The 13,845-nt window shown below is 38.9% G+C and overlaps 1 protein-coding gene and 2 pseudogenes across 1 annotated transcript; all 3 read left to right on the forward strand.

The window, feature by feature from the left end:
- Nucleotides 1–2,711: 2,711 nt before the first annotated feature.
- LOC148722368 (uncharacterized) lies at nucleotides 2,712–5,097 on the forward strand (annotated as a pseudogene).
- A 1,772-nt stretch (nucleotides 5,098–6,869) lies between these two features.
- Nucleotides 6,870–9,599, forward strand: LOC148722369 (protein-lysine N-methyltransferase SMYD4-like; annotated as a pseudogene).
- Nucleotides 9,600–9,909: 310 nt separating this feature from the next.
- On the forward strand, nucleotides 9,910–12,769 carry LOC148722370 (E3 ubiquitin-protein ligase TRIM45-like). The gene has a single exon (XM_088736443.1). It carries the CDS (start codon nucleotides 10,017–10,019, stop codon nucleotides 12,183–12,185), a length of 2,169 nt encoding a protein of 722 aa, XP_088592569.1. The 5' UTR covers nucleotides 9,910–10,016; the 3' UTR covers nucleotides 12,186–12,769.
- The last annotated feature ends 1,076 nt before the right edge of the window (nucleotides 12,770–13,845 follow it).

The raw sequence follows: 13,845 nt of genomic DNA on the forward strand, positions 1-13,845 counted from the left end.
CTCCTGTATGCAGTTATTGATGAAGAAGGAAGGCCGAATCATGAGGTCATGACGTAGGCACTAAACGCAGCAAGGATTTGGAAAATTTTACCTACTATATATCATATGCCTTAGGTTTGTGACCAATGTAACAAGCGCTCTGATTGGCTAAGAGCCAGATCGAAGCAGGGGATTACACTCCCGTAGTGCTAGACTTCAAGAAGTCCCTACTTTTTGTGCGCCTATCTCCCAGAGTTCCGTGCAGCACACTAACATTTTATTTTTCATCGTCATTATTTTTTTTAAATTCGACGGACTTAGCAAAAAAGGAGAGACTGCTCGTATTCTCCCGTTACGCTCACGGGCCCGGCGATTTCAGATCATGCAGATGAGGAAAATTAACAAAAGCTTATTCAAGGACCGCGACCTCTTTTTTTATCTTTTTCTCTTTGCTCTTGCAAGAAAATTGTGAGTGGAATAGCAGATCATGACTTGGATCGTGGCCATAACTAAGATCTTGTAAGACGAACTCAGCGCAAATGAGAATACCTGCATCACGCACTATTAGGCACAAACAATCGTTTATTCCTAGAGGTGCTAAACTTAACTTCATTCGACATAACTTAATTGTATCTATATTTGTTGTGTTTTGAGTTTTTAAATTTGAAGTTTAATTTTTTTTATATTGCAATATTACCGTAATTCTTATCTCCAAAGGTAATAAATAAAGGTTTTATTATTATTATTATTATTATTATAAATTAGTAACGATGTAGTTTTTGTCGATAAATAGAGAAGTTAGAAGTTTTTCACCCACCCTCTTGGCTATTGGCAATGTTTTTAATGATGTTCGTAAAATTTAAGCTAAATGACGGTGTAACCAAACGCGCTAACAGGTTTCTTACGAGTTCAGAAATCCCAAATTAGGAATGCATTCACCTACTTGTGACACCACAATTTTCCCAAGAAAGAAAGTTTCATTGATGGAATACGAGATCGTTCACTGACTTCATTAGTATAGTTATACCCTTGGTATTAATCTCGGGTTCGGAAATGTAAGCGCGCGACGTTAAACAACGCCACTTTATGCCATAATTAACAACTTAATGTACAGAATTAGGAGCTCATAGTCCCCTGACAGAATCTCGCTCGAAAGTACTACTTACTTTGATTTTGGGAGGGGAAATTTTATTAAAAATCACTTGATGGATTATTCTTAGTTTTATTTGAGTGGTCCTGCTGTAAGTGATATTTATATGCGATCCTTAAAAGCGACAAGGACAATGGCGGGAAAATGAAAACGGAACTTGCTGACTTCAACCGGGGCTTTGCGACATTTCTGCCATTATTTGGACCGGTAAATATTATTTTAGGTTTTGATCTCTCCTAACACCATTGATACTAGTTCATTTTGTCTTTTGATTCTTCAACTTGCAGACAACTCAACTCTATGCGATTTTATGGACGTGAAGTCATGTGAACAACGATTCCATTATGAAAAGCCAAATGGTGTAAAATTTGATATGCTAAATTGGCTTCACATTCAACAAACCTCCTGTCAAAATCAAGATAAATTTCATTCAAGTTCAACAACTGAATCAAACCACGTTCAACGGACTTTCTCCAAAGGTCAAAACACATGTTAAGCACACAAAACGAAATAAAATCATCACATTAAACAAATAATTTCTTTTGAAGGCCTAGCCACGTTTCAGTCAAGCTCAAGAATGAACTTGAGTTACTACTAACGAAACTTTTCTCAGTTTTGGAGCAGCATTCCTCAGAGAACCAAAAACAGAGACTGATTTGTTTTCTGACAGCGAAGAAGAAATCAGTGCCGCGCAAGCTCCCTCCTCTAAAATGACCAAGCCACACAAAGGCGGAAACACGAGCAGCCACAAAGAAAATTACAACCGAGCTAAAGGAACGAAACGTCCCCAAGATGACGAAAGAAGGAAACGAACCAGTAACGAACCTAAGAAAACCCGAATCAGCGACGAACATGTCTTGACAAAGGAAAAGATAGAAAGATCGAGAAACTCTATTGAACTCTTGCAAGCTCATCTCGAGAAAGGCGCATGCCCAAAAAGCCTCCGTTACAACGTGAAAGCAACCATCCTGCCCGACGAAGAATTCAAGTCGGATGTAGTCTCAATCAGAAAACGGGCAGAACACGATTTTGTGGGAGCGCAGGTCAAATTTCATCACAGGCGCGTAGAAACACTGACAAAAACACCAGAAAACTAGAACAAACTCCAAACCAGAAGAGAAACGAAAAACAATTCACCAAGAATGTAAAATCTTTGGCCACAATTCCAAATTGCTCAAAACAGAGCAATATCAACAAATTGGCCACAGAACTCGAAGCTAAAATGACGGAAGTCGACAAACTACTTGTGACGCTAACAGCCCAAACAAAGAATAAAGAAGTTAAACCATATATTTGTGTATTCTCTGACTCTTCATATATAAAACAAAACGGGGAAACCAACCGAAATAGAGTTCTAAGAAACCGCAAAAGGAAACAGAGAAAAAGGAAGCAAAATAGAAATCGTTCAGAAACAGCAATCCAGTCACGCAAAGAACATTTTAAGAACGTGTCAGATAAAGAATTGACATTCGCAGAGATAAAATTGCTTTCAAGGGGCTTAAAGTTTATTCCAACACCCACAACAAATGAAAACTTTATAAGGCGCAATCTTTTAAAAGACTTTAACCTTTTTGCAAGACAAATGCGCCTCCAATATATTTTCGGCGAGAAAGAAAGCAAGCAGCACCCCTTCTACGTTAAATCCACATGGGAACCACCGGTTCAAAAATCAGTGGCCTTAGAAACCTTCCTAGAGGAGGTCAAACTCGAACTAATAAACACTCCTATAAAGAGGCCGAAAGATAACCTATCAACTAACGAAAGACGTGCGTTACAGAACCTCTCGCGTGACAAAACTATTCATTTGAAGAAAGCAGACAAAGGAACCACCACAGTAATAATCAGCAGAGAACAAAAAATTCAAGAGGGCAAAACTCTGTTAAACGATCCTCACAACTACAGGCCCCTAGACAAATCTATGGCTGAGCAAACAGCTGAAAGAATTAAAAAACTAATATCATCCATGCTCACAGCAGGCCACATCGAGGAAATGACATCTAGATGGCTCTCCCAAACACCAAACCCGCCGAGAATTCCAGAATTCTACACACTAACAAAAATCCACAAACCTACTTTGGTAGAAAGACCAATAATATCTGGGTGTGATGGCCCTACAGAGAAAATTTCATGCTTTGTCGACCGCCTCTTACAGCCGATAGCACAACAACAAGAATCCTATCCTAGAGATTCAAAAGACTTTATTAATCTTATCGAAAACACAAAACTGCCAAAGAATACAAATCCTTGCCTCAATGGATGTAACTAGCTTATACACCAACATTCCTCAAGAAGAGGGAATAACGACTATATGCAAATAATAATAATAATAACACCTTTATTTAGACACGATAATGTTTAAAGCTGAACAGCTTGTGGGGTCGTGTGTAAATGCAAATAAACTCTAAATTAAATAGATTCAAATGATGATGGTTTTTGAGGAGAGGGGAAAACCGGAGTACCCGGAGTAAAACCTCTCGGAGCAGAGTAGAGAACCAACAAACTCAATCCACTTATAATTTGGATATATCAACAAAGTTGAAATGGTAAACTGGCCACCGTAATGATTACAAAAGCTGACGTTTCGAGCGTTAGCCCTTCGTCGGAGCGAATAGAGGAATTGTGGGTTGTGTGTGCTTTTAAAGGCAGAAAATGGAGCTACGTTATTGGTGGGTGCATGGCAACGAGAAAAACTAAATTAATTTATTCATGTTTTTCTCGTTGCCATGCACCCACCAATAACGTAGCTCCATGTTCTGCCTTTAAAAGCACACACAACCCACAATTCCTCTATTCGCTCCGACGAAGGGCTAACGCTCGAAACGTCAGCTTTTGTAATCATTACGGTGGCCAATTTACCATTTCAACTTTGTTGATATATCCAAATTATTTCGTTACCCCCACCGACGCAGCCCCAAACAGTTTCTTTCGAAACTATCAGCCTTTATTCAATCCACTTATGACGCTGGGTCCTGGAATCGAACCCGGGACACATTGGTGGAAGGCGAGCGCTCTCACCACCATGCCAACCCTGCTCCCCTGGAATCTAATGCCTTTAAACACTTTTGCAAAGCATACGAAGACTTTTATAAAAATAATTTACCGATTCCCACTAATTTCTTGAGAGAAATGCTCTGCCCAATACTCAAAGAGAACTCATTTCAGTTCAATAGACAACATTATCTACAAACCCACGGAACGGCGGTGGGAACAAAAATGGCCGTGGCTTTTGCCAACATCTTCATGGCAAAAATAGAAAAAGAGATAATATGCAGGAGCGAAATCAATCCGCTAGTTTGGAAGAGATATATCGACGATGTCTTTTGTCTATCGGACACAACCGAAGAAAATATAAAAACATTCGTTTAAAGGGCAAACAACTACCACGATACAATAGAATTTACGGCCGAGATATCACAATCAGAAATTACATTCTTGGACACAAAAGTGTTTTAAGGCATTAGATTCCAGAGGGATTCAACTCTCGATGTGCAAACGCAATTTAAGCAAACAGAAACCTTTCAATACACGGATTTCCACTCGTGTCATCCGCCAGGCGTAAAGAAAGGATTTCTAAAGGGGGAAGCTTTACGCCTCCTTAGAACAAACTCATCAAAATCTACGTTTAAGAAAAACGTGCAAAACTTCAAATCACGCCTACAGAAGAAGGGATACCCAAATGAATTCCTAGAGAAACACCTATGCGAAGTCTACTTCGAAATTAGAGAAAGATCCCTCCAAAACAAAGACAACCGAACTAAAAAGAAAATATTGCCTTTCATAACACAGTCTCATCCGGCCTTACCCAATCAATCAATATTGATGGGAAAATGGCACCTTATTCAAAACCAACCACAACTCAAAGAAATATTTCAAGTGCCACCCATGATAGCATATCGCAAAGGAAAGTCGTTAAAAGACATCTTGGTCAGAGCTAAACTCTGAAGGCAAAGATTCTAAACTAGCTCGCCCATGGCAGGACTTGTGCAGAGCCCGTCACTATTTTTCACCATTATCCTCCGTTATCAGTTGACTGTTGGCTTTCTCTCCACAATCAGGCAGAGAAAGCTCTTTGAGTCCCACTACACTGTCTACTTAAAGTTGTTTATACTAGGTATCAAGAGATTTATGATAATAAATGTACTTCTGAACAAACCAGCTTTCTGGAGGTCTAATGAGGGAAAATTTCCCTTTCATCATCACCTATATTTCTACTAATATTCTTATTGCTTGATGTCCTTACAACTTTCTAAGGCTTCCAAAGATGTCAAAAATCTTCTTCAAATTGTGGGTCCATATTTGAGCCTCAAGGGTGTGAGATACTGTTCCGTATGCAAGAGATCATGGATACACTGCTTAAATGTTGACAGTTGTAAACTTCTTTAGGGTTCCTATGGAGTTTTCATAAATTCTTTTGTTTCCCATGCACAGAATCTTCGACTTCCACCTTGCATAACACAGCAAATTAATGGTGAATGAGGAGGGGGTTTGAAGTATGACCTCATTCTCATCTCCTTAGTCACTTAAAATATAGAGATCCCTTCCTTTCAAAAAAAATTACAACAAATCAGTAAAAGTTGATGACAGTTACCTGAAAGAGATATTTTACAAATTGCAGCTCTCTCTCTAACCCGACTCCTCCCTTGATAGGGGGTTAGTCCCAGTCTCTGCTCTCTGCCGTTGTAAACAACAACTTAACATGGCGGACACAGAGAACAAATGGAGTATAGCTGCTTTTCAAGAATTTGACCGCACAGGAGAGATTTAAATCTGAAGCGATAACAAAGATCGATGTCTGAAGTCTTCCAAATTTAAAAGGTGAAAAATAACATGCAGTAGTTATGTAGGGTTTGCATAGTTTTTACACCCCTTTCACCGATCGGTGATATTTTGATCGAAGGTATGTTTATCGATTTCCCGTGTTAAGCATTTCACTCCAAGAATTCTGAAGAAAGTTCAACATTTTTATAGTGCTGTGGTAGTATTAGAGCCATTCGGAAGGAATGGTGTCAGCTTGTTCCGAAGGAATTCTGCTTTGTAAAAACTTACAACAAAAGTCCCCAAATTTATCTACAGATTCTGCAAGAAGTTTCGACCAAGTTCAAGTATTTTGCTCTCGTAGAGTTGTGAGATATTTTACAAGGCTAAGAAAATGATTGCACGATATCCAGGTAGATGGAGGAAAGGGGGTCACCATGCAGAGGTTCGTCAGGGAATGCCCCACCCTAAGATCCCAGCCCTTACCCCTGTAACACTTTTAATCAATAGGTCACCACTCTCATGTACCTGGCATAATGACAACAAATGAAAACTGCATCCCTCTTCTACTCTAAGAGAAGTAAAGATTGAAAAAAAAAATGTAAATGGCCGGGCAAATTTTCTCTTGAGCTGCCTCTAAAACAACCAAATGCATTTGGTGTTTATGCACTTGCAAAATTTGATAACAGTTTTCCACTCTTTTTATAAACTGGTGTATATGCTCTTAATACTTATAAATCTTAGTACATCACAGCTTTAATAGAAGGTTCCTTTTCAAGTGAAAAATCCCTGTAAAGTTGATTATTCATAGAAATTGTTTCCAGGTGTTTGATAGAAAACTCCTCTAGGTTTCTTTCCTGAAAACATAGTTAATACTCTGGTAGGAGAGTCTGTGAGTTATTGCAATGGAGTTTTTGAAATGTATTGAAAGCAGAATTTTGTTTCTGTTATATTATAATTCAAGTTTTCTACTTTTTGTAGAAAAATGCAGGACAGTGGAAGAGGGCTATTTCGAGAATGGTTTTCCTCCATCAGTAGCATTCTAAATCAAAGAGTCAATGTAAAAGAGTTCTCAGCTCAGTTTGGCTTGCTACAATCAGATGAAGAGAGAGTTGCATTTGGTCTGAGTTTGGCTTGCCTTCATGAGGTTATGAAAGTGGAACATTGTTTCAATCCAAAGTCAGCAGCACAGTCTACAAGGCTGCGTAATGAAGGAAACAAACTCTACCAGAAAGATCGACATCTGGAGGCACTAGACACTTACACTTGCAGTATTTTGAATGCACCCGTAGATTGTTCCAGCAATGAATTGTCCCTTGCTCTGGCAAATAGATCTGCAGTATTGTTTAAATTAAGAAAGTATCCAAAATGTTTGGAGAACATTCAACAGGCTTTGAGCTATGGGTATCCTATGGAACTCAGGTACAAGTTGCTTGAAAGACGTGGAAAGTGTCTTTCACAACTTGGTAGAAGGAGCACAGCCATTGACTGCTTTGAAGAGGGTAAAAAGGCCCTTAATGAGTCCAAGCTGGATAAAACTAAAAGAGAAACTTGGATGAAAGAACTTGAAATGGAAATTTCAGTGTGTAGATCTCAGGAATTGAAAGTAAACAATAGTCATGAAAAGCCTTCAGATATAAATGCAAATGATGATCATCTGTTGCAGCAAGAATTTGCTTTGCCAGAACACACCCATGAAAGTAACACCAAGTTTATGTCAGCCTCTTGTTGTGTGGACATCATGACATCCCCAAATTTGGTTGCCATCCAGTAGCAACTCAAGACATTTTTGTAGGAGACATCCTCGTCATTGAAAAACCTTTTGCCTCTGTTCTTCTACCAGAACATTTGGAAACACATTGTTATCATTGTTTGAAGCGTGTGACTGTCCCAATGCCTTGCTGTCAATGTACGACTGTCAGATACTGCAGTGTAGTTTGTGCAAAGCAAAGCTGGGATGGTTATCATTCAGTGGAATGCCAATATCTAAACCTTACCCATAAAGCCAAAATTGGCGGAAATGGTCACCTTGCTTTGAGAATAATAGCAAAAGCCAGATATAAACTCCTGAAGAACTTTAGGTGTGAAATGAGAAAGAGACTGTGTGACAAAGTTAGTAAAGAATCTGGTTGCTGAGACAATGGAAGTTATAGTTCATCTGATTACCTTCCAATTTACTGCCTTGTGACTCATTCTAAAGACAGAAGTGTCAGTGATCTTTTCCGCTGGACAGTGATGGCGATATTCCTGTTGAAGACACTTCAAGGAGGTGGCTTTTTCGGTGAGGAACCATGCTCTCAGGATGACCTGATCTTCATTGGTGGCCTGCTATTGCGTCACCTTCAGTCAAATCCTTGTAATGCTCATGAAGTTTCTGAACTTCAGCTTAATCTTAACTCAGTTGCCACATCAAAAACAGGTGAAATTGCCTCAGGGATATATGCTACCCTAAGTTTGTTCAATCATGCTTGTGATCCATGTGTGACAAGAAACTTCTATGGTGACACATGTGTTTTGCGTGCCATAAAGAATATTCCCAAAGGTGAAGAGATTTTGGATAATTATGGTACCCTTTGTGCACTCACTGCTAAAGCTGAAAGACAAAAAGAACTTGCAAGTCAATATTACTTCACTCGTCATTGTAGAGCTTGCAAGGAAGACTTTCCTTTCTATTTAGATATTCCAAGCAATGCATCCCCAGTGTTCAAATGTCAAAGCTGCCATATTCCTCTTTCCAGTGGGAATGAGGTCAAAGTGCCTTCCACTATTTGTTCCAAGTGCCATTGTTCACGTGATTTGTCACAGATGGGAACCACTTTAAAAGAGTCAACAGAGTTGTTTGAGCAAGCCATTGATGCTCTTCTTCTCAAAGCAGATGTGGAAGGAACCTTGACTGTGTTCCTATCTCATCTTTGACTGCTTGAAGAGCTTGTGTGTCGTCCATGGCAGGATTACAGCAAGTGTCAGGAGGCAATCAAACAGTGTTACAGTATTATGGGAAACTGTCATGTACTGAAATGATTACACAGCCATTGATTGTAAACATTGTTATATTACTTGTGATCAAATGATTTCACGAGTTTGTATCTATAATGTATTACCTTTGTGAAAGGGGGAAGGTCTACCCCAGATGCTATTCTGGTCAACTTTCAGACACCAACGGTCGACTCTTGCACATCCCTGAATTTTTCAACCTTACTAATCTACTCCAAATTGTAATTAGCTGGCGGTTAGAGTCATTTTTATATTAGTATGAGAGAACATTGTGTAAAATGCTTGTCATGTTTCATTCCTATATCAAACTTTCATTTTGTTAACTCATACTGAATGTTTTGAAAATCATGAACAGAAAACTGAAATAGGACCGTTTTGAAGCATGGAAATTTAGAATCCATGTAGGCATAAATCAATAGCAGAGACAGAGACAAATGTATTTGATGTAGACCTTCAACGATTCAACATCTTAATCCCTATGAAACAGAAAAAAAATTTTCAAAAGGGACACCAATAATGAAAAATATTCAATAGGGGAATATTTGTTGATTCAATACCAAAGAAATGAGATCAAAAGAATTGTAAAGCAGACAGTAAGGAGGATTACTAATGAGTGAAAGGGTCACATGTAAAGCTAATTAGATTCCCTCTGAGTTATGTCACATTTTCTTTATATTAAAACAAAACGATACAAATATAAGAGAGGAAAAGATGAATCATACCATTTTCGAATTGGCTTCACATTTAACAAATTTCCTCTCAAAGTCACATTAAATTTCATCCAAGCTTAACAAAAATCAAATCACATTCAACTGACTTTTTCTAAAGTTTATGACACATTTTAAGCAAGCTCAACAAAATAAATTCATCACATTCAACACATTTCTTTTGAAGGCGAAGATATGTTTTGCGTCAAGCTCAAGGATGAGCTTGAGTTACTTTCAATGACTGCCATCACGCTCAGCGTAACAAAATTCTTGCATCAACAACCGAACTACTAGGTTAACAACTATCACATATCCAGGCCGCGCAAAACAACATGCCCTTCGAGGGACCTGGTACAGGGTTAACCGATCCCGGAACTCATTTGGAAGGAGATTAGACAGTCATCTTTCGTTGAGACGGGTGCCATTTGACCATGGATGTTCCACAACTGTTTAAAAACCTCAAGAAAGAAGCTGAATGTCCTTTGTGCTTGGAGACAGTCAAAGATCCCAGGACTCTACCATGTTTACACTCATTCTGTTTGCTATGCCTCGACAAACACGGAAACTACGCAAGAAGACAGCTTCAGACGGCAATCAAATGTCCGGTTTGTCAGGCTAGTTTTCAAATTCCTGAAGAGGACACGTTTGGCGGCCTCCCTGCATCTTTTCATCTCAACCGACTAGTGGATCTCCTTGCTCTAACGGATGACAGTAAAGAGTCCCAGCAATGCGGCAGCTGTGAAGAAAACAACACAGCAACTCATTACTGTTTTGGGTGCCAGAGCTTTCTATGTACACCTTGTTTTGAAGCTCATCAGCGCATCAAGACCACAAGAGGTCACAGAAATATCTCTGTCGAGAATTTGCAGCCAGACGATATGGAAGAGTTGATTCGCAGACCAGTTATGTGCTCAGAGCAATACCACCAAGATCAGCCACTTGAGTATTATTGTCAAGATTGTAACGTTTTCACCTGCATAAAGTGCAGTGTTGTGAGTCACAATCGACACACTATGGTTGATATGCAGAAAGCTGCAGATGAACAAAAGATACAAATAAATGAGGCTTTGAAGAAAATGAAAGCGGAGATTGTTACTTTTGAAAATGAAATGAAGTACCAAACTGAGTTAATGGACAAAAACAAAACACAAACATTGGCTGCAAAAGAGAAGATGAACGAAACTGTGGACGATTGTATTCGCTTGTTAACAGAACATAAAGCGATAATGAATGCCAAATTCGATGAAATTAATCAAGCGCATCAAAAAGCTCACGCAACACATCTGGAAAACTTCCAGCTCGCTGTCGGACAGTTGAGAAGCTCTCTTGAACAAGGTGAGAACATCTTAGAAAGGAATATCAATGTTGAAATTTTGCAAACAAAGGCAGTGATTGTTGGACGTTGCGAGGACCTTTTGAATGCAAAAAAACCTGAGATCTACAAACTACCCTGTGTAAATTATGTTGTAGAACAGAAAATGGATATTTTGGATCGAGTTGTTGTAAACCATACGGATCCATCATCGACACTTGTCGTACAACTTTGTGAAACGATTGGAGAACAGAATGAGACATATTTTACTATTATAACGAGAGATTCAGAGGGAAGACAAAGTTATAACAAGGATGATCACATTAAGTGTGACATTCGCACTTCAACAGGGGATAGCTTGGAAACAGATCTAGAGATTGAAGACAACGAAGATGGTAGTTACACAGTAAAATATACACCACATCGGGCTGGATTATATGAATTGAAAATTGAAGTTAATGGACAGCCGCTGGATCAAGGTCCATGGACAGTTGAGGTCATCCATCAGTATCAATTTAAGTTTAAGTTTGGTTCAAGTGGCAACGGACCAGGACAATTCAATCGTCCTATTGACATTGGTGTTAGTGAGAAAACAGGAACTATTGTGGTTTCTGACGTTAGAAATAGAAGAATTCAGCTCTTTAACTCCAATGGGAGCTACCTGAGAGAGATAGGATTGGGTACTTTTTGTACGGCATTAAGTTTTACCCAGGCTGGACACATTATTGCCGCTACTCCTCATGAAGATTTTAATAAGGTTCGTTTGTTTGCTGAGAACGGTAGTTTTGTCCAGGACATCAATAGTGCACACTTGGAGTGGCTTGTTCACATATCCACTGGAAAAGATGATCGCATTACCGCTTCTGATGGAAAAAATGTTGTTGTTACCTCCCCGGACGGAACAGAATTACTGAAACGTTTCAGTGCCTCTGAACATGAGAAATCAGTATGGTGCGCAATCTATCACGAGGAGAAATTCTTTGTCTCTGATCGTGCAGCTAGCCGTGTTGGTGTTTATGATGAGGACGGAATGTTGCTTTACGATATTGGCAGCGAGGGGTCTGGTAACGGACAGCTATGCTGTCCCATGAGACTTGCAATTGACAAATTTAACAACTTGATCGTCTGTGATTCTGGGAACAGTAGAGTTCAAGTATTCTCTTTAGACGGAAAATTTGTCTCGACATTTGGACAGTTTTCATTTAAACCGACTTGTGCTGCGGTGTCTAGTAATGGAGAAATTTTTTTAACTGGTTTTGGGACCAACAGTGTTCATGTCTTTCACTAGAGCTATTTTAATCAGTTTTTCAGCATTCATTTAATAAGCGATTTTTTTTTTATTATCATTCATCCGAAGGTGGGTGGAAATACGATAGGACTCTAAGTCCCCTCCAAGATATTTACACCCTTAATCCCAACCCCTAAATTATGCGATGAGAAGCATTAAAAAATTCTCTAGTTGAAAGGAATAAAACTGCGAACAATGAAGAGATAATATTATTTCGGCTGCGCTTCTTACCACGACAATGAAGTTATGTCGTAATCTCGGCCAAGTTTGCGTTTTGAAGCCGTTGTGCCACAGTCGCTTTTCTAGCTTCGCAGAAATCAAACCTGAATTAATTTTGCGTGAGCCCGAAAAACATATCCCTTTTCTAAATTTTTGTATGTTTATCACGATATAGTGCAGTAGTAATTATGTATAGTTGTTTGTTTCACCATGTAATTTTTGATTTTTATTGATCACAGTAATGATGACTTCATGAGACTGACAATTTTATTTTCTTGTCAGCTTCGTTTTTGTTTAACATAACCCATCCGTAATTCTAAATCAGTACTTATGATTAAAAAAACCTCACTGAGAAGAAAAATTTACTTCAAAGTCTGCCTTCTTGCAAATGGCATACAACTATCATTTTTACCTCTATCCGTAGACTATTAGCCTTGCCTGGTTGTAAACAATAAGATTTTAGGCTCGAAATTTCTGTTGCGTGGTAGATGCTGAAGCCAAACTTCTCCTTAACCAAAAAAATTAACAAAACTTCAAGAATACGACGCTTTAAAAATCAGACTTACATACTGCACAATCCGTGGTTTTAAAGGAACATTTGCCACATGTTAAATGGCATGCATTGGTGACCGGTGTTGTTGGTAACTGCACCATCCAAGATCCCAAAAACGTGATCGCGCTTAGCGTATTAATAATTTTACTCTCTCACTTCTCTTCGTACCTCAGCCACCCAGGCCACTCTCAAAAAACCTTTCCCGTTATTTTCTCCTGTATGCAGTTATTGATGAAGAAGGAAGGCCGAATCATGAGGTCATGACGTAGGCACTAAACGCAGCAAGGATTTGGAAAATTTTACCTACTATATATCATATGCCTTAGGTTTGTGACCAATGTAACAAGCGCTCTGATTGGCTAAGAGCCAGATCGAAGCAGGGGATTACACTCCCGTAGTGCTAGACTTCAAGAAGTCCCTACTTTTTGTGCGCCTATCTCCCAGAGTTCCGTGCAGCACACTAACATTTTTTTTTTCATCGTCATTATTTTTTTTAAATTCGACGGACTTAGCAAAAAAGGAGAGACTGCTCGTATTCTCCCGTTACGCTCACGGGCCCGGCGATTTCAGATCATGCAGATGAGGAAAATTAACAAAAGCTTATTCAAGGACCGCGACCTCTTTTTTTATCTTTTTCTCTTTGCTCTTGCAAGAAAATTGTGAGTGGAATAGCAGATCATGACTTGGATCGTGGCCATAACTAAGATCTTGTAAGACGAACTCAGCGCGAATGAGAATACCTGCATCACGCACTATTAGGCACAAACAATCGTTTATTCCTAGAGGTGCTAAACTTAACTTCATTCGACATAACTTAATTGTTGTGTTTTGAGTTTTTAAATTTGAGGTTTAATTTTTTTTATATTGCTATATTACCGTAATTCTTAT

This window comes from Stylophora pistillata, chromosome 10, assembly GCF_964205215.1.
Source record: "Stylophora pistillata chromosome 10, jaStyPist1.2, whole genome shotgun sequence".
Taxonomy (NCBI): Eukaryota; Metazoa; Cnidaria; class Anthozoa; order Scleractinia; family Pocilloporidae; genus Stylophora; species Stylophora pistillata.